The sequence below is a fragment of the Trichosurus vulpecula genome, chromosome X, assembly GCF_011100635.1.
Source record: "Trichosurus vulpecula isolate mTriVul1 chromosome X, mTriVul1.pri, whole genome shotgun sequence".
In the NCBI taxonomy this organism is placed as follows: domain Eukaryota; kingdom Metazoa; phylum Chordata; class Mammalia; order Diprotodontia; family Phalangeridae; genus Trichosurus; species Trichosurus vulpecula.
The window spans coordinates 37,242,396-37,269,731 of NC_050582.1; the positions used below are offsets into that span (position 1 = coordinate 37,242,396).

The following is a 27,336-nucleotide window of genomic DNA, read 5'->3' on the forward strand; positions in this document are numbered from 1 at the left end:
CAGTTCCCTCCTATAAAATGAAGGAAGAGTGCCATTAGACTAGATATCCTTCAAGGGACCATTTACCTCTAATACCCACTGTTTCAATGATCCTCTAAGCTAGTCTAACCCATATTTGATCAAGAATCAATCCCCTTTGTAATACGTAGCCTTGGCTTGAACACTTACAATGAGAAGAATCCCACTTCCTCCCAAGGCAGGCCATTTCCCCAGCTAATTACCATGCAAGGCAATATAGAGAAAGCAACATTAGTGAGTTTCAAAAGTGCTCAAGGAATTCATGTTGAGGAGAACTCACTTAAGGCCTGAGGAATCAGGAAAGCCTTCTTGGAGGCAGTGGCATTTGTATGAATGTTGTTGTGGGAAGGTGGGACAGAAATAACGAAGATTGCTATTTTGATAACATTTTAAAGTTTGCAAACCACTTCATATACATTGTCCCGTTGGAACTTTACAAATAGACCAGTGAGATAGGTAAGATAGTTATGCTTATGCCTAGCTTACAGACGGGGATACAAATGAACCAGAAAGGTTGACCGACTTGCTCAGTGTCACACAGCTCGTAAGCTTCCGAGGGAGGATTCCAGGCCGTCTCTCTGCCTTCGGACACCTCAGTGCCTCGCAGAATGGCACCAGCCTTTTAATACTTCCCCCAGGCTAATGAAATGGAATCAGAACCATGTTCCCGTATTGGCCACAGTTTTATATAACCTACTTAAGTCGAAGATGATTTTACGAAAGGTGACTTCAGTCCTCCCAAAGCAAGCCACAAGCTTTGTGTTTATCCTGCCTTGGAGCTGACTTTTTAGACTCTTGGCTATCTTCACATTTTCCCCTCTTTCTTATTAGAAGGCAGACACATCAGCCCTTCCTATCCAAAATAGTCAATATTCAGAGCAGACAGGCAAATGGTTCTGAAATGTGATAAGCTTCGTCATTTCATCCTGCTGAAGCTTAAGCAGAGCCCAGGTTACTCTCAGATATTAATCCTCATTTCAGGCTTCGAGGATTCTACCCTTAGGTGGGTAGGAGGTTCTATCCATTTTAATAAGATCCTCTTCCTCTTCAAGGCAACCTGGCCAAGTAGATAGTGGGGCCGGTGTTGGAGTCAGGGAGATTTGGGTGCAGGGCCTCCTTCTGATATGTACGAGCTGTCAGAAATGGAGCAAGTCAGACAATCTGAGGTCTTCGAGCTGGACGGGCCCTCAGAAACCATCTGGTCCAGCCTCCTCATTTTACAGAGGAGAATACTGAGGCCTGGGAGTTGGAGCCATTTACTCCCAGGCAAAGGTCACACCTAAGATCATAGATCTGGAAGGAGAAAGGGCCTCAGAGGCCAATAGTCAGTAAACATTTAGTAAGCACCTACTATGGGTCAGGCATTGTACTAAGTAAGCATATGATAGTCCCTGCCCTCGAAGAGCTTACAATCTAATGGGGGAAGATGACACATAAAAAGAAGCTGTGAAAGGTATGGGGGAGGTTACCCAGCATGGGGTCATAGCGAAGTCCTGCAGCCTGGAGGGAAATGATGAGAGGCAGGGTGAGTTTCTGAGTCGATATCTTCTGGCAGAAAGACTTTCTGGAGATCATGAAATCCATGAGGTCAGCCAGGTAGGAAATGATAAGCTGAATTCCTTGTTTGCCCTCCTGAAACAGATGGTCTGGGAGGAGCTCCCAGATATCTCCCCTCCAGGGGCAGGGAATGCTAAGGAGTCCATCTAGCCTTCATTTTACAGATGAGGAAACTGAGGTCTAAGGAACAGGAGTGACTTGCCCAAGGTCATGCCAAGTGGTAAGTAGCAGAATTGGGATTCAAAACCAGTTCCTTTTGACTCTAAATCCAAAGTTCTTTCCCTAGTACCACACTGTCCTTGATCCTTTTGCATGGCTCCAGATTGAAGTTCTAGAGCAGGAATGGACTTCAGAGGCTATGTGGCTACCCTCTCATTTTACAGGTTAGGAAACCAAGGCCAGGTAGTGAAAGTGAGAGGATTTGAAGCTAGGACCTCTGCTTCCTGAGTTAATTCTCATTCTGTTGTATTCTCCCTCTATCAGTTAGCAAGCATTTATTAAGCACCTACTATGTGCCAAGGATGCTATACATTTCAGATAAGTTGCCAGTCTTTTTTGGTGGATAGGGTTTCAAAACTGGTAGTGTCTGACCCTTGTGAAGTCATGAGTTCAAAACACCTCCTTCCCCAAACAAAAGGACATTTTATTTAGCATCATTTGTAACCCTGGTGCTGAAGGAGTTTTTCAGAAGGCACCTACTTACTCTTCTTCCCCTCCCTACCCTTCCAATCTTAACAGCCAGGGTTATAGTTCAATTCAGAAATGGTGATTCTCCATCCTTCCTTATCATTCACTTGAAGTGCTCTTCAGGGATATGGAAGTCACCAGTCTCTGTTTTCTTCGATCAGAGAGAAATACAGGAAAGACTGAGTTAATGAAATTAGCTAACGTGGCAGTAAAATGGGCATTTGTGAGTTTCCAAATATTTGAGTTAAGAGCAATGAGTGTCACTCCTAGTTTGGTTATACCATAGCCTATCACAAGGGCTGTCCCTTAATTGTGGAGACCAAAATTAATTTGAATTTGCTTAATTAATAAATGGATGACCTGTAGCACTGTAAAGGGGTGTGTGTGTGTGTGTGTGTGTGTGTGTGTGTGTGTGTGTGGAGAGGGATACAAAGAAAGGAAACAGAACAAGGTACAGTTTCATGATGGAAAAAAAATGTGAATCACAAGGTTAAAATAAATTTCATGAAGTTAACGTTGGGAATGATTCTGGAAATCTGCAGGGAAAAAATTTGTTGTTTTTTTGTTTGTTTGTTTTTACCTTTTAGGCTTCAGGATCAAGCAGCTGAGACTATCGAAGCCTTGCACAAGGCAGGTATGAAAGTCTGGGTGCTCACCGGGGATAAGATGGAGACTGCCAAGTCCACCTGCTATGCCTGCCGCCTCTTCCAGACCAACACTGAGCTCCTGGAGCTGACCACTCGGACCATCGGAGACAGCGACAGAAAAGAAGATCATTTGCACGAACTGCTGGTTGACTACCATAAGAAGCTGCTATATGAATTCCCCAAACGTAGAAGCATCAAAAAGTACGGAAGAGACTGGCAGATGGGCAACCACATTTCTGCTGCCAGTTTCATGTTCTCTTTGTTTGCCATGCTTTTTTCATCCTTTGGAGACACTGCCTAACTTGAGTAGCTCCCCTGATAACACACCCACCAGAGGTTGTGGGCCCCTCCCTATCCCATCTGAAAATACAATCAATTTAGATTTTCCTAAAGCTTAGAAAGAAGCAAAAGGCATAATTCATCTTGCTCATCAGTATTCAATGTCAGTATTAAAAGAACAAAAGGACTTTTTTAAAAAATGTTTTTATAGCTTCTTATTTTTAATTTATTTTACCCTAATGGAGGCATGATTTGAACTGGACTTAAAAGTGACAGAGCAGACACAAATCAATGATCACATTAAAAAAAAGTTTCATTGATGTCTTTTGTGTTTACTCCACAGTTATTTTCAGAAACCTCCTTTTCCCATTGAACTGTCATTTCTCATAGATTGAATTAGTGGGGTGGAACCCACTGAGGCAGCAACTATGGCTGAAAGCATATGTCATTCTGCATCCATAGTCCCTCCGTAATGAGAGGATGGAGATGTGTTTCATCGTCCATTCTCCAAGACCAAGACTGATCATCATCGCTCTTGAAATCCTAGGGTCCAGAGGGAAAGCACTGTCTTATAAGAACTCACTGAAAATTTACCTATTTTTCCCATCCGCCACATTCACCAAGGATCAGCCTTCTCTAAATCATGTTCTTGGTTTAAGTTGGCCATTTTTAGTTTTGTTTCTCTTGCTTTAATTCCTTTTGCATGCTCTCCATCCAATCCCAATTGTACTGTACCCATGGCAGTGTCTTACTGAGTCTCACCCTTCGTGAGCATCTCAACCTTCACTTTGAGTCTTTCAAAAATATATATACGTATATTAGACATGAAAAGTTTTTATAAACTCAAATTCATTTTTCTTTTCCTTTTTTAGAGGGTGGGGAGAACACCAGGAATATGGATTGATAATTGATGGATCAACTTTGTCACTTATATTAAATTCTTCCCAAGAGTCCACATCGACTAATTACAAAACCATCTTTATGCAAATTTGTGTCAAGTGCACTGCTGTTCTCTGTTGCCGAATGGCCCCTCTACAGAAAGCACAGGTAACTATGACCAGGGAAACAGCCTTAACTCTTAGTGCCCTGCATTGGTGGTGGAGTGGGAAAGAAGAGTTCAGATCTCACCTGGAAAATGCATTTTTCTTCCAAGTTTTCCAATAGGAATTATGATCAGCACTCATCTCTCCCACTGTTCTCTAGCTCTTCCATTTCTGCCTTTGAATGTGAACTTGAATGAATAAACCTTTTGCTTCACTCATCTGTCCTGTCTGGCTATGGTTCAATTTTGTTCCTTCCTTTCATTGTTAGAACTTCTTAAATGAGTAACCTTTTCCTGCTGCTCCCCCTTTCCTTTCCACCCACTTATGACCCTATTACCTGGCACTCACACTTTCCCGAAACTCTACTCCCAAGAGACATCAGTGATCACCTTCTTGTCCAGTCCATTGGCCCTTTCTCTGCTTTTGTAACCCATTGACCTCTCTGGCACATTTGACACTGCAGAACATACCTTCCTTCCAGAAACACCCTCTTTTCCTGACTTCTAGTTCTCCTTCCCTATCACCCCCCTCCACTCTTCCTTTTTCTTCATTATTGGCCCTTATATCATTTTTGTACATTTCATTTCCCCATCTCTTAGACCGTAAGAACATTGAGTTGAAAAGACCTAGTCATTTTTCACTTTTGGTACCCCCTGTGTCTTCCACATCATAGGGGATTAAGAAATGTTTGTTGAATTGCATTCCTGTTAATGGTACCATCATCCTTCCCAACAATCTGACTCGAAACTGCTTTTGATTTCACCCCTCTCTCACCCCGTAGATCCAGTCACAAAGTCTGTTGTTCCTTCCTAATGTTTCTCAGATTTGTCCCTTCTGCTATCTTTTCATTTCTTTTTTATAATTCATTTACTTATCTTTAGTTTTCAACATTCTCTTCCATAAGATTTTGAATTCTAAATTTTCTCTCCCTCCTTCTCCTCTCCCCTCCCCAAGATGGCGTTCAATCTGATATAGGCTCTGCTTATACATTCATATTAAACATTTTCACATTAGTCATCATGTAAAGAAGAATTAGAATTAATGGGAGGAGCCATGAGAAAGAAGAAACAAAACAACAAAAGAAAAGGAGAGCAAACAGTATGCTTCCATCTGCATTCAGACTCCAAAGTTCTTTCTCTGTATGTGGATAGCATTTTCCATTGTGAATCTTTTGGAGTTGTCTTAGATCCTTGCATTGCTGAGAAGAGCTAAGTTGATCAGTTAGTCCTTGCACAGTGTGGCTGTTACTATGTACAATGTTCTCCTGGTTCTGCTTACTTCACTCCGTTTCAGTTCATATAAGTCTTTCCAGGTTTTTCTGAAGTCCATCTGCTCCTCATTTCTGACAGCTCAATGGTATTCCATTACATTCATATACCACAACTTGTTCAGCCATTCCCCAATTGATGTTGGAACTTTTCATAGATTAGACCAAACCTCTTCATTTTTACAGATAAGGAAACCAAAGTATGGAGAAGTGTTGTGACTTGCCCAAGGTCATACAGCTAATAAATAACAAAACTAGAATAATAATAATTATCATTTATGTAGCACTGACTATATACCAGGAGCTGAAATAAGTGTTTTGCAAATCAATCCTCATGATAACCCTATTAGGTAGATATTATAATTATCTCCATTTTACAGTTGAGGAAACTAAGGCAGATAGAAGTGAAGTGACTTGCCCAAGGTCATATAACTAGTAAGTCTCCAGCTCTTTGACTTCAAATTCATCTTTTTCCCCTGTACGCCCCCCCCACTTCACTCCCTCATTAAGGCTAATAACTTTGCCCACGTCCCATTCCCTCCTGCCTCCCCAGATCCTCGCTTGTGGGTCCACATTTCCCCAGTCACTTAACCTCTGTTTTCGTCACTTCTTTCATCTGTAAAAATGAGGATCATGATGGCACCCACCCTGTAGCATTGTTGTGAGGATCAAACAAGGTAATGATTAGAAAGTGCTTAGCACAGTGTCTGGCACATAGTAGGTGCTATTTAAATATCAGCTATTATTCACTGTCATTGGGTAATATAGTCAGTCCCACTCTCTCCATCCCCATCCTTTCCCCTCTGCTCTAGTCAAGCTGGGCCTCTGACTCCTCCCCAAATGTTCATGGCATTCTTAACCTCTCGCTCCTGGAGTGCTCACCCCCTTGCTGTACTAAAGTGCTTAGAGGGTTAGACCAAGAGTCAGGATGACCTACATTTAAACCCTGTTTCAGATAGATATTTAGTAGCTGTGTGACCTTGGGCAAATCATTTCACCTCCCTTGGCCTCAGTTTCCTCAAGTGAGAGCATGAGCCTCTCATTTTGCTTCTTCAGATCTGATTTTCAAGGTCAGCTGAAGTCTCTATTCCTCCATGAAGCCTTCCCTTCCCAGATCACTCTAGCTCACACTGACTTGTCCCTTCTGGAAACTCATAGTGATTGTTGTCTAATTCACTCTTTCGGTAATTAATCACTGCTCTCCTGAGACATATTCTCTATTGTTTTATTATTTAACACCTGCATTTGAGTATTTTGCCAATAGGCATGTCAGAGCTTGAGATTCATAAGCATTGTATTTGACAACCCTGGGGCCACCTCCAAACCGTGATGGCGCATAAAAAGAACTTTTATGGAGAAATCAACTCTTAGATGATTTAAGTTTTCACCTATTTCTGTCTTCAAATCCCGACTGAATTCAGTCAGTCAAGCATTCATCAGGCATCTCTTGTGTTTGGTGCTGTGACAAAGATGCTGTGCTTGGTGCTGTGACAAAAGTGGAAATACCTTACCTCCCGGAGCTTACTGTGTAGCCAGGGCAGATAGATAACGAACACATATATAGGCATGTGTACGTGAGAGGGAGGAGGGTGTCCAGGAGGAAAAGGTTATTGACAGTGTCAAATGCTGCAAAAAGGTCAAGGAGGATGAAGACTAGGAAAAGGTCATCAGATTGGCAATTAAGAGATCATTGGTGAGTCTGGAAAGGGCACGTTTAGCTGAATGATGAAGCTCGAGTACAGATTGTCAAGGATTTAGAGGAGAGCAAGAACAGAGGAAGTAAAAATACTGACTGGAGACAGCTTTTCCGTGGAGTTTGGCTGAGAAAGGGAGGAGAGATGTAGGATGATGTTAGGGTCCAATTAAGTCTCAAGGTAATTTACAATCAAGCAAAACCTTGCATAAGCAGTGTTAACAACACAGATCCCATAATAATATTCAACTGTAGTTCTAAAGTACTATATGCCTTTCATTTCCAAAATAATTAGTGTGTAGTCACATTTATAACAGGGATGGCTTTTGAAGGCTGGGGGAAGAAAGACATGCGTATGTTTCTAGGCATCAAGGAAGGAACCTGTAGATAGGGAGAAGATGGAAGGCGGGTAGAGAGAAAAGTGGGGAGGCTAATGGGGGGGCAATCTGCTTGAGAAAGGATGAGCTCAAGGTGGGTGGTGGCCTTGGCAAAGAGACTGGAGTAAAGGGGGAAGGAAGGAGGATGATGGTAAGAGGTTGTGAAGAGAAGAAAAGGGGGGAGGAAGGAGGAGCTCCTGGAAAAATAGAAAGGGAATGAACATTTATTTGGCACCTACTATGCGTCAGGCACTTGGCTTAGTACTTTACAAATATTGCTTCATTTGATCTTGACCACAACCCTTCGAGGTAGGTGCTGTAATTTTTCCCATTTAGTTGGAGAAACTGAGGCAGGCTGAGGCCACGTGACTTGTTTGTACATTTCTCAAAAGAGGAGACTTCACTCTCTTCTGTACTGTTTTTCTTTTTCACTGCCTAGCATAGGGGCCTTGCCCCTGGTAGCTGCTACATATAAAGTCTTGGTAGATTGAATTGATTTGTATTAAAAACATGTCTTCCGGCCTTGAAAGAAGGTCCCTTACTGCTAGGGTTTGTGGATTCTGGGCTCCGTTGCCACAGCCTTGAGGATTTTTCTGACATCGCACTACAGACCTTCGTACTAGATGGCTGCAGACAGAATGTGCCGTAACGTTCTTAAGCCATGCTCTCTTGTAGAAGCGGAAGTCCTCTATCTTTCCCACGTGTGTCTCTTGCCACGATTTCTGGTTCCAATTTGTCTTGCTTTGGGTTCTCGCCATAACTGGGCAAAGTATAGCAGGAGTTTCTAAGGAGGATTGTAACCTGCCAAAGACCTGTTTTGTTTGAGTTGTTGAATTTGTTGGTCTGCTTCCCTCTTTGCCATGTTTCTGTCATACTGACCAGTTTAAAGGCCATTCTCCTTGTCAGAGAAGACAAACAAAAAGGGAGCTAAAATAAGTATTTTTTCTCTGCCACAGTAATAATAGTAACAGCTATCATTTCTATAACACCTATTATGTGCCAGGCACTGTGCTAGGCACTTAACAAATATTCTCTCATTTGATCCTCACAGCAACCCTGGGAGGTGGGGGCTATTATTGTGCTCATTTTACACATGAGGACACAGAGGCACGCAGAGGTTAAGTGACTTGGCCAGGGTCACCCAGCTAGTGAATATCTGAGGGCAGATTTGACCCCAGGGCTTCCTGACTCCAGCCTCAGCACTCTCACCACTGGGCCCCCAGCTGCTTCTAGCAGGCTGTCATCTGCTAATGTTTCATAATCTCCCCCAGGCTCCCAGGGTGGGCCTCCACTTCAGCAGCTGTCAGACGTTCTTTTAATATTTGAATCCTGTCCACCTGAACCCCTGCCCTTAGCCTTGGTGACTTTAGTATTCTTGCTGAGGTCCTTCATAAAACCATTCTTTGCCAGTTTGCCACCTATCATGGCTTCCTTTTCTGGTCACCCCCAGGGGGTTGCTGTTTTTTCTGCCATCATGGTGGCAGACTGGTTAGGCAGCTCTAAATTTCCCTCTGGTCACAGTTTCCTGTTCTCCCATATTATTCTTCCTGAACCTATTCTTCATCCTCACTGCGAGCTCCAGACCCTCTATTCCCTTCCTGTTCTGAGTCCATCGCTGCTATTTAGGCCTATTCAGGCAGCTAGTGGGGCAGTGTGGGTACAACACTGAACCTGGAGTCAGGAAGACATGACTTCGAATCCAGCTTCAGATACTCACTAGTTGAGTGACCCTGGACAAGTCAAATGACCTCAATCTGCCTCAGTTTCTCCAATAAAATGGGAATGATAACAGCACCTACCTCAAAGGGCTGTGGTCAAGATCAGATGAAGCAATATTTGTAAAGCACTAAGCAAAAGTCCCCAACACATAGTAGGTTCCATATAAATGCTCTTTCCCCTCCCCACCTGCCCCCTTCCCTCTCTTAGCCAACATAAGAAGACACCATCCTCCAATTTTGAATCCCTTGTTCCCTTATTCTTCCAATAATCAAACCTAGGTAATCCATGACTGTTTGCCACCTCTACCCTCTGCCTTCTCTGCTCCTCCTCCAAAGCCATAGCATACTACTATTGGCAGTTACAAAGTTGTGCTGCCTGGCATGGTACACACTATATAACATCTTTTGGGCCCTCACCACAGCACGGCAACCCTTCTATTCATTTCTTACCACCAGCAGTTCAAACATCTAGTTCAGGCACCGCACTGGTCACTAATGAACTTTTCATTGCTAAGCCTGATAGTCTTCTTCTTTTTTTAAAAAATTGAATTGATAACATTTCCCTTTTCCAGTCCTGCTTGCCTAGATCTTTAAAAGTTCACTGACAGTGACCCAGCAAATCACTTATGCCAGTCTATTCTGTAGAAGCTTGTACGTTTTTTTTTCTTGACTTGAGGCCAAAATCTCTACTTAAGGACCTTAGAGTCTATCGAGTTCAACCCCCTCATTTTGCAGAGGAGGAAACTGGTGGCACAGAGAGGTTAAGCAACTAGCCTAAGGTCACAGCTGCTAAGTATTTCAGGCAGGATTTGAACCCACGTCTTCCCAACTTGAGGCCGAATCAATCAACAAGTGTCTATAATTTGCCAGCTCTATGCCAGCTAAATTCAGTGTCCTATCCTTTACACCATTTTAGTGTCAAACTCGAGTAGAAATGGACACCTGTGGGCACGTTGACTTAGAAAAGCAAAAATTAACATCATCTGTGTTGCACTGCATTTCAATTTATTTATTTAGTTTTTTTGTGATTAATTAATATGTTTTTAGTTTTTAACATTCACTCCCATAAGATTTTGAATTTTAAGTTTTCTCCCCCTCCTCAAGATGGCATGCAGTGTGATACAGGCTATACTTATGCATTCATATTAAACATATTTTCACATTAGTTATGATGTGCAAAAGAATTAGAACTAATGGGAGGAACCTCAAGAAAGAAGAAACAAAACAAAACAACAAAAGAAAACGGGAGCAAATAGTATGCTTCCATCTGCACTCAGACTCCATAGTTCTTTCTCTGGATGTGGATGGCATCTTACATCATGAGTCTTTTGGAATTGTTTGGAATTGCTGAGAAGAGCTAAGTCTATCAAAGGCAGTCATCGCACAATGCGGCTGTTACTATGTACAATGTTCTCCTCGTTCTGCTCCCCTCTCTCAGCATCAGTTCATATAAGTCTTTCCAGGTTTTTCTGAAGTCTCCCTGCTCATCAGTTCTTATAGCACAATAATATTCCATTTTGTTCATATAGCACAACTTGTTCAGTCATTCCTCAATTGATGGACATCCCTTCAATTTCCAATTCTTTGGCACCACAAAAAGAACTGCTATAAATATTTTTGTATATGTGGGTCCTTTTCCCGTTTTTATGATCTCTTTGGGATGCTGACCTAGAAGTGGCATTGAAGAATCATACACAGTTTTATGGCCCTTTGGGCATAGCCTAAATTGCTCTCCAGAATGGTTGGATCGGTTCACAACTCTACCATCAATGCAGTGGTGTTCCAATTTTCCTGCATCTTCTCCAACATTTATCTTTGTCCTGTTTTGTCATGTTAGCCAATCTGATGCCTCACAGTTATTTTGATTTGCATTTCTCTAATCAATAGTGATTTAGAGCATTTTTTTCATATGGCTATAGATAGCTTTAATTTCTTCATCTGAAAACTGCCTGTTCGTATCCTTTGACCATTTATCAATTGGGGAATGACTTGTATTCTTATAAAGTTGACTCAGTTCTCTATATATTTTAGAAACGAGGCTTTTATCAGAGGCACTGGCTGTAAAAATTGTTTCCCAGCTTTCTGCTTCCCCTCTAATCTTGGTTGCATTGGCTTTGTTTGTGATTTGTATTTGTTTTGTTATACTTTTTTATTTTGTTATACTACCCAATACTTTTTATTTTGTTTCTGGCCAAAGGCCCCAGCCATACTTCTGCTCTCCACCATACTGCCTCTTCTCCTCCCTTGTTGTTGTTTGTCCTTAGTTCTGAAAGAGGTCCATGACATGAAAGTGAATTAGATTTAAGTGAGGGAGGGTTGTTTTCATCTCCTTGCTAGCCATTTTTTCTACTGTTTCCAGTACAATGATCATTTTTTCTTGGAAAACAGAAGCTTTTTCCTTGTTTTTGCTCCAAATTTGCCTTAAAAGCACTTTTAAAAAATTGTTCCTAATTTTTTTGTAAGTGTCAGCTTGCTCTGGGCTTTTGCCTCCAGGATGTTATTTTTGCAGGGGAACACTACTCCTTTGTAGTCATCTTTGCCTTTCTTTAATATTTTATGCATATCTCTTGCAAGTCTGAGCTCATTGCACAGCCCCCTGTGTGGCCACATGGGTTTCCTTAGTTGCTTTTCACTTATCTTCCACATTTGGATCATTTAAAACTACATTTACTCTAATTTTCTTTTCTCAAATCCTAGATACTCATTTGGTTATGTCCTATTGTTTCCTTTTATGATTAGGACTAGAAGCTCTAACCTAGCAGCACTACTTTTCCCCAAGGTTCATATCACTTTCACTTTGCCACTTCCTTGTTTATCAGGAGTAAGTCCAGGGTAGCAAATTACTGCATTGGTTCCTCTACATTCTAAGAGGTGAAACAAATGGCCAGGCAAAGCAAGAGTTTTTTAAATGCTTGGCTTTTAGCCACATGAGACTTTGAGTAGATGTTACGATTGTTGAAATCCTCCATAACTACTCTATCTTGCCTTTTTTCTGGGTTTTATGATCTTTATTAGGAAATGATCATTTGTGCTCTCCATCTGGCTGGTTGGTCTATAGCAGGGGTGAGGAACCTGTAGACTTGAGGCCACATGTGGCCTTCTAGATCCTCAGGTATGACCCTTTGACTGAGTCCAGGTTTTACAGAAAAAATCCTTTTATTAAGGGGATTTGCTTTGTGAAGTTTGGATTCAATCAAGGGACTGCACTTAAGGACCTAGAAGGCTACCTTCGGCTTTGAGGCCACAAGTTCTCCACCCTTAGTCTGTAGTATACTCTCATGGCACCATTCATCCTCTCTGTTTTCCTCTCCTTTTATCCTCCCTCCAGAGCACTCTACTGTTAACTTATACATCCTGGTTTGACAATTTCCATTTAGGCATTTACCTTATCGATACTTTGCTCTTCTGGTACCCCATCTCTCAGAAATGCTTCTTTCAAAGAAGGCATGCCCTTCCATTGTAATTTCAATTGTAATTTTTATTCTACTAAGTTTCAGTTTAACCTCTGAAGTTGTATTTACCTTTTTGATTTTGGCCCATACTCTTGTCTGGGATATACAGATATGCCCCATAAAATGTTGCATCATAATCAACTTCCACCATAATTCTGCAAAACCCCTCTGTAGTATCCTCTGATTAGTCGGCCAAAGCACAGATCAGTTTGTAACTGATGATTCACACTAGCTGCCCCCAGAATGTTATTTTGCCTCTGTTCATATTTTCACAGATCTAATTAATTAGGTGGCGTCTGTCTACAAATATCTCAGGCCACAAGTGTTGTTCCTAACCTTCTTCCCAGTTTTCTTCCCCTATGAATTATTTGCTACCTCTTTCAGTATTATTTTGTCTTTTTTCTACATACTTGAACCTTTATAGCATCTGGTTTTACCATTTTATCTGAACACTTTTCTCTCTCCTCCTCTATTTTCATTTTAAGACTGTCTTGTTCAGATTGGTAAACATATTCTGCATTCTCCTGAGATATGCAGTAGGAATCTCTCATTCTTCTACCTTATCCCATGGTCTAGAAAACCAGATTCTGTTCTATCGTGTTATTTATGTAGTCAGCTGTTCACTTCTCATATCCTATTTTCTCCCCCAAAGTCTGAACTTTCAATTAACAGCAGTGATGAAATCACTGGCTGTCTGAAGCCCCAAGCCATTTAAAAAACAGCAAGTGTCAGGGAGTGGGGTGGGGGGGGGAGCTGGATGGGAGGCATACTTGTCAGTTCATGTTCACAGAGTTCATGTCTTAATTGTGATTGAATGGGGTTGTGTGTGCCACTTAGTATCAGTGAAGCCACTAAATTTGGGTCAAAATTAAGGTTGCAGCCAGTCTCAGCCCTGTACAAATGATTCCTTCTCCTTCCAGATCTAGAGAGAACTGATTTCATTTCTTTTAATAAGCTAGAGAAATCATGGAGACCAGCTCCTCAAAGTCCCCTTTAGCTGCTGAGTTGTATAACCAAACTTGGTAGGATTTGAGGAGGGGGTCCAGAACTCAGGGTTTGGCATCTTCTTAGAGGTGCCCTGACATGTCGTCATTTGTTTTCTGCCCTGTGGGCAAGCACCAAAAGAGGTGTTGCACACTTACTGAATACAAGATATTTTGCTAGGTCCCATTGGAAACATCCTGCTGACCATTTCCCAGCGCCTTTGCAGTGAGCTGGTGGGGAGAATGGGGGAGAGCCCATGGGAGGGAGTCTTCTCCCATCTCCTTCCTGTCTTACCCACCTTCATGTTTCCTTCTATAGCCCTGAAGAATTCCTTTTCTAAATGTAAACTACCTTTCAGAGGGGTGATACACCATCCATGTGACATATCAAGTAGCACTTTCATGCTTGCTAACTTAACAAAAATTGGTTTAGAAGCCAGGTGGGATGAAGAAACAGAGAATGTGTGCCTAAGCCAGTCAGTCAATAAACATTTATTAAGTGTCACTGAATGCCAGACACTGGGGTAGGCACTTGGGATACCAAGAAAAGGAAATGGAGTCCCTGCATTCAAAGAGCTCATGGTCTAATAGGGAAAATGGCTATTCAAACAACTGTGTATGAACAAGATATAGAGAGAGCGAATTGGAGAGAAAACTCAAATTAAGGGTGATTAAGAAAGTCTGGCGAAGGTGGGATTTTGCTGGGATTTGAAGGAAAACAGGAGGCAGAGATGAGGGGAGAAAGCATTATAGAGATGAGGGACAGCCAGTGACAAGGCCCCAAGTTGGAGACAGAGTATCCTATATGAGGAATGGCAAAGAGACCAGTGTTATGGATCACATCATACTTGGCAGAGTAGATATAAGAACAGTGGAAAGGAAGGGGGTGAGCAGGAGAACACCAGACAAAGGATTTTCTGTTTGATCCTGGATAGGGATCTGGTCCCTAGGCGTTGATATGATTAGCACTGCTCCTGAGGGAGATGAGAGTACCCACAGGAGGAAAAGGGCTTGCCTATTTCACAATTTTGATCACAGTTGGGTCTCAGCTGAACTGTTCCAAATGATCTCGAATGCCACCTTGGCCAATCCAAAATCACACATTCAGATTTGGATTCTTCAGCATATATTCTCCTTCCCTCTCTTCCTTCCCTGGTGTAGGTCATGACCCATTCGTGTCTTCTCATCCTGGGTGCTGCTTTTCTATATCCTCCCAAAGAGGAACGTTCAGTGAGTTTTGTCTTTGCAACCCATGAACTCACTTACTGGCTCCCATGGAGTTCTAATCTAATAGAAATGAATATTCTTCCAGTGATACAGTTCACAAACCATCTATGAAACCAAGAGAAAAACCCATCTGTACAACAAGAAAAAGTGTTAATATCTATGCCAGATACAAGGTTTGGGAATGTGGACAATTCTTCCATACATAGAGCCAAGGTTAGATGTCAGAGAAGCCTTTCTAGCCAACCTGAAAATTAGAAATGGTCAGTTGTGGGCACAAACTACTCCTTTATTGGGAGGCTCTTAGTTTACATATATATATAAAATGTGGGTCTGACTAGTATGGAAATATATTTAATATGATTGTACGTGAATAACCTCTATCAGATTGCTTGCTGTCTTGGGGAGGGGGGTGAGGAGGGAAAAAGGAAGAAAAGTTTGGAAATCGAAATCTTATAAAAGTGAATGTTGAAAACTATCTTTACATGTAATTGGAAAAAAAATAAAATACTAGTAAGCGGGAGAAAAAACTAGCAAAATGCAGGTCTGAGCCCCCACTGTATTTCCTACTGACATCCACTTTGACCTTTATCTCTCCCTTATGTATAATACTTTAGATCGTCAAAATGGTGAAGAACATCAAAGGCAGCCCAATCACTCTCTCCATCGGCGATGGTGCTAATGATGTTAGCATGATTTTGGAGTCCCATGTGGGAATAGGTAAGCTGTACCCTATGTTCTCTCTGTTAAGCATTCTCACAACTGCTTTTAATATCACTGACTCCGTGGAGTTTCTGGGGTAGAGGTCTTAAGTCATCAGTAATTGAATTGGTGGTCTGCAACCTTGAACGGGTGTTCAAACAAGTCTTAATTGATTTTTCTCCAGGAGATTGTATGTTGGGGGGTGGGGTGGTGGTGTATAGGAAGGGCCTGGTCTAACTGCCTGCAGGCTGCCTGCCCAGAAACTGTCAGTAGAGGAGATGAAGAAAAACTGCCCCCATTTCCCAGTTTGGCCCAGAGTTGATGCTGGCTGGGGCCCTTAAAATCAACTGGAATGTTTCACTGTAAGAAATACTCTTTCTGGCTCTGTTGGCTTTCATAGTAGCAGGAAATGACATTGACCCAGCTGCCCCCTCTCCCATTGCTGTCATATTTAGTGGGGATTCCTCAGATATTTTTTGTATTACTTTCCCCATCTAAAAACAGACAAAAATTATCAGGTTTTTTTTGCATAGAAATTCTTTGTTATTTTTCTTTTCCTAATAATTATTCTTAATTTTTTATTACTAATATAACAATAATCATCATGATGATGATGATGTAAGACATATAATGTAGTGCTTTACCAAGACTTTCCCAAGTGATACCTCAGTTGATCCTTCCAACCCTATGAGATGGGTAATACAGGCATTGTTATTCCCATTCAGAGATGAGCAGACTGAGTCTCTGGGTTGGGACTTGCCCAAATGGAATATTCCAACCCAGGCCTTCTGATGCCAAGGCTGGTCTTACTTTTCCTTAAGTATTTTTTTAAAAATCCATGTATTGATGTTCTAAAGACTTCCCCTCCTTACCCTAAGGAAAATTTCCCCTTATAACAAAGGCAAATTCAAGCAAATCAAAGGAACACGTTGACCATACTGGCCAATGTATGTGTCATTGCTCACCTACCACCTCTTTGCCCTGGGGGTGGGGGGCAGGAGATGTGCTTCTTCCAGAGCTCTATCCACTGCCCCATACTGTCATGTCCTGTGATGAGTGAGTAATAAGGTCGTTGCCTATCCTTGCATTTGGCAAGACCCCCTAGAGCTACAAGCTCTGGATAGCTTACTCTGATAAGGCCTAATAGAGTACTGTAGACAAGAAGGTATTTAATTAATAATGCTTTCATTTTGATGATGGGGTTTTCATTTTTTTCATATCTAGGGATTCTCTGGCTTAACTCTTCTCTTCTTTTGTTCCTCCCTCCATTCAAAAGCATTTACTAAGCACTTGCCACTGTGGTAGAGATACAAAGGCAAAAATGAAAACCAGTCCCCGCTCTCAAAGGGTTTACATTCTAGGGGAGGATACAGTATATGCACAGCTAAGTAAAGGTAAAATTGAGGAAATTCACAGCACTACAGGGTGTTCCTAAAGTCTGGACACATAGGTAAAAATGCATATTTTCAAGAAATGAAATGATTGAAATTTTCAACCACATTTTATTTAATCGGAATATTAATGAATAGCATCTTCAGTATGATTTCCATCATTTGTGATGCAAAGGTTCTTTGCAAGATTCACGTGAACTTGATGCAATAACTCCATGCTGCCGTCAATTGCCTATGTGTCCAGACTTTAGGAACGCCCTGTAGAAACTTGAGCATTTAGGGCTAGTTTCCTAGAAGAGATGATACCTGAGGTGAGCCTGGAAAGGAAAAGTAAGGATTCTGAAAGACAGGTGAGAAATTGTATATCCTATAATTAGATGCTTCTCAAGCTTTTTGGTGTCATGACTTCTTGACAATCCTAAAAACTGTTGAAGACTCCCCTTTGGTGCTCCCCCCAAAGTAATTTTATGTGGATTCCATCTATTGATATCTACCATATTAGAAATGAAAACTGATAAATGGATAGAAATGGCTAGAATACTGGACCTGGGGTCTGGAAGACCTCAGTTCAGATCTGGTCTCAGACACTTACTAGCTCAGTGATCCTGGACAAGTCACTTAACCTGTGTATGCCTCAGATTCCTCACCTGTAAAACAGGCTTAATAATAGCACCACTTCTCAAGGTTAAAATGAGATCATATTGTAAAGTGCTCAGCACAGTGCCTGACACATAATAGATGCTTATTAGTTATTAAAATAAAATTTTTAAATATTTATTAATTCATTAAGAAGAACAATAATGAATCCTTACATGTGAACATAAATAATGTATTTTATGAAAAAAGATCTGTTTTTAAAAATTAGTGTGAAGAGTGGCATCGTTTTAATATTTCTGAAAATCTCTAATGTCTGGCTTAATAGAACACATCTGGATTCCCATATCTGCTTTTGCAGTCAATCTGTTACAATATGTTTTGGTTGCAGTATATGAAGAGAATTGCTTGTAAAATGGAGGAGTATTTTAATAGGCAAGTAAAGTCTTGGTACCATGAAAATGTGGAGAAGGAGATAGCAAATCACTCTAGTATCTTTGCCAAGAAAACACCATGTCCATGGAGTTACAGAGTCGGACGTGATTGAATAACTGAACTACAACAATCATGAAAATAGTTTTTACCTTCTTTATCCCCTGAAAGTATCTTGGGGACCCTCAGGGATCCTTGGACCACACTATGAGGACTGCTGGTCTAGTGGGAAGGGTCCTGGACCAGGACAGGGTTTAAGTCCCAGTTACTACCATGGGCAAGTCCATAACTCCAAGAGCTCACAGGTACATTCCCTCCCAACTCCTTAGGTGAGCTCAGGCTTCTTCTCCCTTTTACCCCAGAGTGTCACTTCTGTGAGTCTCAGTTTCCTCATCTGAGAAATGGAGCTAATAACCCTTGAACCAATGACCTCACATGGATGTGGTGTGGAATAGAAATGTGAATGTATGCCATCAGTGTGAGCCGTGGTTATTATAGTTTGTTGTTTCTGAGGTGACCCGACTCATCAGATAAATTATCTTCTTTGGTTTTACATCATGTTAGATGCACGTAGTTAAAAACAAATTAACCGAGCTTGCGGCTTTCCTGTTTAGTTTTCATGCTGTTATTCAATCATGAGATCAGACAAAGGAGGGATGCAAAGAAGGAGCTAAACTCGGAAACAAGGGCATAAAATGTGGCCATTGATTTTGGCATAATAAATGCCCAAGTCAATAGCTCGATGTTCTGCAGAATATTTACTGCATGGCAATAACCTGTTGTTTTTTTTTAAAGGCATAAAAGGCAAAGAAGGTCGCCAAGCTGCAAGAAACAGTGATTACGCGGTTCCCAAGTTTAAGCACTTAAGGAAGCTGCTGCTGGCCCATGGGCATTTATACTATGTGAGAATTGCACACCTGGTACAGTATTTCTTCTATAAGGTATGTGGGCAGGTGTTTGTCATTTATCTGGACATGTTTAAAGCACCTTTATCTTTCGGGCTGGGCAGAGGTTTGCCTCAAAATATATTTCTGCCACCTACATCTGTTAAGTATAGCTGTTTGCACTTTTTACTGGACTCATTACTCAGCTTTGCAATAACAAATAATGTTCGGTGGGGTTCACTAATGGAGCAGAAGCCAGAGATTGGACATTCAGTTTGTTTATAGTGTTACTAGCAAGCTATCCAAGCTATTCTCTTTTATCCTGTTTAGACTTTATCTCCGTCATGGCAGATATTGGGAAGGGGGGAGGGAGGAATTCAACAAATTCACATACCATAGTAGCTCAAGAAGAGACTTAATAAATGTTTGCTGAATGATTGATCGATCCATCGATCTGCCCATTTAAATAGGACCTTTGTGTGTTGATCACAGGTATCAGTGCCCCCAAATTCTGGCTGATTTCATTGCTCTGCTGCAAAATTCAAGGTGTACCGTTCTGACACTGATGGCTTTAATCATAATAGACAAATGATTAACCTTGAGAATATCGGTGTAAACAGGGCCCTAATTCATGAATGTGGTCATTTTTCTTCCCTGGATAGACAGGAGCTGGTGCTCTGGCCAACATAAATCCTGCTGCCTGGTCTTTTGTCTTTTCCTAGCAGCAAACAAAACAAGAGAATTGATAGCATTGATGGAGGAATGAAAAAGGATTGTGTCCCTTGAGAAAGAGTTTGAGGGAAAAAACATAGCTGCATTGTGCACCTTGGTTTTTCTTTTTTTGTTGACTCCTAATAACATAAAAATGTCTACGTTGGATCATACTCATGGGCCATTATTCTGACTCTGACCATGGTCCTGAAGGCCATATTTGGTGCATATGGTACCTGATTCACCTCTCTGCTGGGTCAGAGCTGTACTTCTGTCATATGTTTATCCCTGAAAATAGGATTGAATTGACCAGGGTTGGAACTTTGGCCAGCAATTCAAGTCTTGGTACCATGAAGTACCAAGTAGTTGTGTGGTAGTGCTCTGTTGTAGGGCCCAGAATTAAGAGCTAAAGTTCTTTCTCTTCAGGAAGAGATGAAAGAGAATATCTTTGTTCAAATTTATTAATTTGTTATTTGGTCTGAATCTGAATTTCATTGGTTTAGGATGGAAGGAGGCCCGTGTTGACTTAGAAAGCCACAAATTAACATGATCTGTATTGCGTTTTAATTTATTTTGTTAAACATTACCCAATGCCATTTTAATCTAGTCCCAGAGGCCTAAGTTTAGTGAGGTCCCACTGTAGAAGTTCCCTTTCCCAGTGCAGATCAGTACCTGTTCTGCAACTCATAGTTTTAGGGAGTCACCTGGGGGCCCTGAGAGGTTAAGTGACTTGCCTTTAAGGTCACGCAGCCAGCATGTGTCAGAGGTGAGACTTGAGCCCAGGTTTTCCTGACTCCAAGGCTGGCTGTCTATCTGTTGTGCCAAAATATAGGACTACTGATTTAAAATAAAAAATTGGCTTGTCGGCTACCTGCTTTAAGAAGAAGGGAAGCAGATAGGCAAAATGGACAAGTTAGGACGCAACACACATAGCCCCAATAACATCCTCCTCTGATGCCTCATCATGACTGTGGGCTCCTATTGGCTACATATATGTCAAAACTGGGCAGGATTCCTGGAAAAAGAAAGTAGCTGAGATATCCTTGTTTGATGAAGCTCTGGTCATTAATATCAGGAGAGGCATACAAGGAGGAGACATAGATGGTGGATCTCCAACATCAAAGAAGGTGTTCCCATGGTTGGTGAAGCACCCCTCTCTCCCCTGTGTATCTGCTTGTGTTTGTCATCAAACCTTGGAACATTGCAGAGTCTCCTCAATGAGCTTCATAGTCATTCAAACATTTTTAGCTTAACTCTCCACACAAGACAAAGAAAGGGCATAAAAAATGCCTATTGCCTAGAGTATGATATGTAATTGGACAAACCTATAGAGTTTGTCCATCAGTTAATGTGTCTTGGACAGACACCACAAGTGAATTGAACAGGAGTAGGAGAGTGTGATGGATTGCCTATGGGCAACTGAAAGTTCTTTTAATTACCTCAGCCTTTTTAATGCCAATATTCTTCTGGCAATGTTGTATGACTGTTAAATCATGAAACACTACATTCTCAGACCCTCCATGCTTCTCTCTGTTGCCACTTGGATGAGGGATCCTCGACCTCACATTTTCAAGACTGTTATCCTCAGGAAGCACAAGGAGAACCAGTTACAGATATTACCAGAGAAATAGAGAGTTCAAAAATCAAAGACTGGTCACATGTACAGTCAAGGAGAATGAATCAGCATGTTGGGTGGACTAGCGAGATGAACTTACCATGAATGAGAGGCCCACAGGATGATCAGGTGAGGGTAGATTGCAATCTGGATTAGTGGAAGGAATACCCACATCAATGAAAATATTAAAAGATGGGCTGAGTGAAATATTGGAATAAGTATGTGTCCTACATATTCACACGTATATGTTCATGTGTCTATCTATGTGTATCTATTTTGCCCACCTACCTAATTTCTCTCTGTCTCTGATCTACATATAACCTTCCTATTGGTCTATCTCAATCTTACTCTATCTCAATATATATTATCTCTGTCTTTCTCTCTCACTTACCTAATTTACATATGTCACTCTCATCTACATCTCTCATCTTTCTACCTACCTATTTCAATCTCTTTCCCCGCCCCCGCCCCCCCCCCCCCCAATCAAGGAATAGGGATTGAACATATGATTTCCTTAATAAAGGAAAAGTCCCAGGAAGCTGCCTCTGCCAGTGCAGGTCAGTGCCTTCTCTGCAATTTCTAGTCTTAGAGAGCTGTCTAGAACACCAGGAGTATAAGTGATTCATCCAGGGTCACCCTGACAACATGTGTCAGAGGTACTACTTGAACCCAGGCCTCCACAATGCCATGTATTATTTGGGTGTTTGTGTGTATTTCAATAATGTTGCTTAAAACTATTTCGGGACTATTTTTTGGGAATTATCTTAAAATCTGCAGTTTATCTTTTGACTACTACCCTTGTTTGTGGTCAATCCAAAGATTTCAGAATGGATTCTATTCTTTGAAAACTACAACAAATTTGGAACAAAATCCAGGGGAAAAGACTATTTAGTTAGTCTGAGGAATGGTATTAGTATTGGTTCAGAAAATCAGAGTATCGAATGTTATTCTAATAAGAGCCATGAGACATATTTGCCTTTACTTGACTGGTGAAGGTGGGTACCCCAGCCCTCACCTCTCCCAGTGATTAAATCTGAAGTCTTCCTCACCCTGGAACCTACTGCCTGGCATGGAGGCTGCCACTGCTTTGTCCTTTGTCTCAGCAACACTGCAGCCATCCCTTCCCATCGAGGGCCCAATGGGTCAGAGCTGCTGCTGGCACCTGGGCTCTTGTCCTGGCATCTCTCCTTTCCTTCAACATTATTGGATCTCAACCAGTAGGGCTTCAGCCCCAAACCTGCCAGAGATGGATGGACTTTGGAAATCTCCTATCAGCAGAACCTGGTGTTAATTGCTCTCCCCTATTTCACCAAGTGATCCAAGCCTTAGGGGGGCTCCCCAGAGCAACCGCCAATGCTCTTCAGTCACTTAACCAACATGCGAATTTGCAAATCAAGGGAGAAAAGCAAAAACTCCTTAGCACTCTTTAGCCTGGGTGCCCAGGTATCTGGCCTCTTGCCACCAAGACTAAAAACTCAGACTGCAGGCTTCTCCCTACTGATCTCTTCCAAGATCAGGCCCTCAGATCCCAGGCTGGACCAGGAATCAAGCACATGTTCTACTTTCTGGGGCACTGCAAAGTAAGATGACTTGGTCACATAACTGATGTCAAAGGCTGAATTTGACCCTGGATCTTCCTAACTCCAAGTTCATGAATGAACCCTCTACCCTCCTTCTCAGGTATTTTAATCAATAGATTAACGAGAGCACTAAAATATCAGGGTGAGAATCACAGTGTTCTCTTTGGTTTTGGTATTCATGTCTCCATTTGCAATCAATGCCTTTTATAGTGATTTGTAGAGTCTAGCGCCATTTTCCTGTGGGCATTGAATGTCCAGTAGTGCTATTTTTTGCGGCATAAGCCCATTTATTCCCAAAATGCAAACAGGGTTTAAACTGAATTAAGCAAGACCACCCTTAGTGAGAGTATTGTGATGGTTTGAGTGCTGGACTGAAAGTAAGGAAGGTTCACTTATCCCTTCCCCATTGTGACTTTCCCCATCGCTGCTTTGCTATATCATGGGTTGACATAAGAAATGGGAATTTTGGGGGAGTTTCACGGAAGCCACAGATGCAAAGGCCAGCAGATGACACAGAAAAAGTTTAGAAACTCAGAAATGCATAAAATATATGAATAGTATTGTATGGTATCAGCATATATTATCTTTTGTTGCCATAATTCAGACTTCTCTGGTATGAAGGGAGGGCCAAAAAATTTTACGTGGATTTTCCATGTTGCCAGAGGGGTGGGCACTGTGCCCCTAACCCCCACGATGTGGAAGGGATAACTGTATTTGAAATCTGCCTCTTGACACTTTGTAGCTGTGTGACCACGGACAAGTCACTTAACCCCGGAGCCATAGGCATTACTCCAAAATAATATGTCAGGAGATATGGTATTGTTATACATTTGTAGCAACCTGACTCATTGAAAAGAAGTCACTGACCTTTGACCTTTCAAGAAGCTCCACTGAGATCCGGAAGCTGTTTGACTATGGATTCGTCTCTTGCTATCAAGCTGTTTCAGTATGATACTGTTAAAATATTGAATGCTAGGACTAGAGATGATTCATAGGCCCAAAGATCAAACAGAAAGAGGGCGAATGCTTCTCACCTCACTCAATTTTTAATTTTGTTTTTCAGAACCTTTGTTTCATCCTGCCGCAATTTTTGTACCAGTTCTTCTGTGGCTTCTCCCAACAGGTATATTTCAGTATCGTCTTGTGTGGCATGCACTTTCCAGACTTTCTGTTAGTTGATCATATATTACTTGCAGTGAAAATGTCAAGAGAGGCTTGCCCTCTCAACATACCTCGTAAGCTCAACTCTTATGAATGTCATTGTTTATTAGCCATAAAGTTTTAGAAGTTGTCATTTTCTGCATGATTTCTGGTATCAGCAAATGTTGCTATCTTTGCTCCAGTAGCTTCCTTTGCAGTCAAGCCTCATTTTTGACAGTTGTTTGATATACCCAGTAGGAGGTAAGACAGTATTTTGATTGCTTTGCTTCTCATCCTTCCATAATTTGCAATATGAAAACCCAAATTAAAAACATGCTCTGATAATCCTAATACTTTACAATTTAATGCTGCATTAAATCCAGTCCCACCTAGCCACTGCTTCTTGTTTGGACTGCTTTGGGGAGAATTCTCCACTGAAGGGATTTGAACTGAGTTCGTCCTCAGTCTTGTTTATCACTCAATTCAATTCAACGAGCATCATTATGTGGCTAACACTGTTTTGGGGAACACAAAGACCAGAAAAAAAAGTCTCTGCCCTCAAAGAGCTTCCACTCTAACTGTGGTTCCCACATAAATATTTGTCTTTGAATTTTTCACCCCTCAGTTATTTTTTTTTTCCACCTTTAATAATAGCTCAAAATAATATGGCCCTATGGTAGCAATATTTTGGCTACATCCTCAATGGGGAAAGGAGAGGCAGATTTGCAGGTTGGTTAAGCCACTGAAGAGTGTTGGCAGTTGACTTAATAGCCCCACTAAGGCTCAAAGGCCTATCTATGCCTATTTCAGGGGTTCTGGCAAGGTACTCTGCAGTGCTGCCATGGCCATCTGAAAAAGCTTCTACCTTTCCAGGATGAATGTTATTTTTTGTGCTTCCTTATGGCAGGAACTTATGGTTTTTCTAGTTCCATCACAGGTGGTTATTGTTGTTGTGGTTTAAGGAAACTAATAGGATCATAAGATTGCGAGCTAGGCCTCAGGATCAATTCTACCCTCTCCTTTCTACAGATGAGGAAACTGAGGCCAATGCAAAGTGATTTCCTTGCAAATCTGCCTCCTTGCCATTGCTTTTCCAGTTGCCATATGATCAGCCCCATGGCATCAGCTGAGTCACACACCTAAATAGCTGTTGGCAGTGTCATGACTTATTGTATGTGCTGCCCCTGCCATCCCCCACCAGCTAGCTGCAGAGAGCAGTATCTGTTCCGGTGGCCGTGAACCAAGACCTTGAGCATTTCAGCTTTCCTCCTTTTAGGATGTCTTGACTAACACAAATGAGGCTCTGGATGAAAACCTTAGAGATCATTTCAGGTGACCCTGTTTAGCTATTATGCAGCAAAAGGCCACAGGGAAGTGGGTTGATTTGGAACTTGGGGGAGGGCTTGTATTGTTTCTCTACCTCCCCCCTTCCTTCTCTCCCCCTATACCCAAAACAGAGATAGGAGATCTCACCTTGGGTCTTAATATGAGATGGGCTAGGTCTCCAATTGTTAACACTTTGTGTATATTTTGTATTGACTTATCTGTATACCTATGGTTTTCCTGGGGTGTAATGTAAGCTCCCCAAGGGCAGGGAGTTTTTTATTGTTTAGTTTTGTATCCCTAGCACAGTGTCCAGCCCAGGAGTTCTTAGGTTGTGAATAGAGCCTAGGCAAAATGAAATTGTGCAGAGAGGGGATTCAGCCCAGGGTTTTTACTCTTTTTGAAGAGCATTGGTTTCTGCCAAATTAGAAGCTTTCACAGGGCTTCTTTTTTTTTCTCATCTACATTCAGTTCAGTTTTGCAAGCACATGAGAGGCATAGAAGATAGAGAGTTGGCCTTGGGTACCAGGAAGATCTGGATTCAGGTCCCACCACTAGCTGGGTGACCCTGGGCTGGTGACTTAACTTCTCAGTGCTCTAGGCAAGTCTCTAAGGCTAAAAGTTGGGGGTAGAGGGAGTTTTCTCATCCAGATGTTTCCTCACTCCCATATCAATGTAATCATACATCTGATCTATATCAGTGAAGGCACAGCTCCAGTCTATATCATTATGTGTCAGGCATTTCTGCTCAAGATACAGAGCCCCAAATGGGACAATTCCTGCCTCCAAAGAGCTTACATTTTAATGGTTAAATTCTGCTAAAGAATTTTGATGAAATTTCAGTTGAAAGAATTTCAATTTTTATTCCTTCATTTAACAGCCGATCCTCCTGACTGATCTATTTGCTAGTTTCTAGGAGGGTCTGGCTAGACTAATTCATGTTCATTTCTTGGAGTGCTCTCTTCTATTAGTGGGGAAAACATAATTATTGCTTCTTGTAGTTATGGGAGATTCAGGGCTAACTTCCCCCACTAAACAGTCAATTAGAGCCCTAGTTTTCAATTTAGTGTTTAGGGAAAATTAACAGTTTCCATAGAAACCATCTCCTTCCATGTCTCAGAATGATCCCCCCTGGAGAATTCCTAGGTGTGCAACGTCCCCTCAGAGCCCAGCACTCCGATACGCTTTGGCGTAGTTACCACATTAAAAACGATTGCCCAGAAGGCTGTGTAGGATGAAGGGCCTCTATTTTCTCCATGGGCTTGTATTCTTAATTCCCATTGAGAATATTATAGGCCTGCAGATCATCATGTGTGTTGCCTGGCAGTTCTCCCTAATATTGCCACTTGAGTATCTTGTCACCTCTTCAAGCAAAACACAGGAGAGGGAAAAAAAACCCAATACTGCTTGCCTCCTTCCCTCCCTCCTCCAGATCTTGGCTGTTTTCCCATGGTTTTTGACACTGAGCAACACTGCCATCTGCCTGGGAGCTGAGGCTGGGGATCCTGGAGTGAGCCTGGCCTTCCTCCCTTTCTGTTTTCCAGTATAGGCAGTCCCCCAAAATCTGCTCCTTCACTCGCTAGTGTCGCCAAAAGTCACTGTTCAGGGTTGATCCCAATAAAAAGCTTTCTAAGTCTTGGCAATAGTTAGCTGTTGCCCTCCTCAGAATCTCAGCCTCCCGATGCTTTCCCATCTAGTCCTCTAGTCTGTGTCCTCCCTGAAAATCTCTAGTTCTTTGCAAGACTTGGTTCAAGAGCCATCTCATATACTTGACCTGTCAGGATCGCTCCCTCTTATTAGTGATTCTTTGTTCACACTCAACCACCCCAAAGTAAATTGCTTTGTGTCTATTTGGTGTTTATGTATCTGTATATGTTGTTTTCCCCTGGTAGAATGCAAACTCCTTGAGGCAGGAGCTGTTCTATTTTTACATTGTTCTTTGTATCCCCAGAGCCTTGCAACATAGTAGACCCTTAACAAACATTTGTTGAATGATTAAATCAGTGCTGAATTGAATTG

The 27,336-nt window shown here is 41.7% G+C and overlaps 1 protein-coding gene across 1 annotated transcript in view; it reads left to right on the forward strand.

Annotated features, from left to right (window-relative positions):
- Positions 1-27,336, forward strand: part of ATP11C (ATPase phospholipid transporting 11C) — a 104,176-nt gene that overhangs the window by 48,857 nt on the left and 27,983 nt on the right. Inside the window, exons 18-22 of the mRNA XM_036739807.1 lie at positions 2,850-3,110; positions 4,061-4,235; positions 15,563-15,665; positions 18,860-19,005; positions 23,918-23,977. Of these exons, the coding sequence (XP_036595702.1) occupies positions 2,850-3,110; positions 4,061-4,235; positions 15,563-15,665; positions 18,860-19,005; positions 23,918-23,977 (745 nt within the window). The remainder of the gene's footprint in view (positions 1-2,849; positions 3,111-4,060; positions 4,236-15,562; positions 15,666-18,859; positions 19,006-23,917; positions 23,978-27,336) is intronic.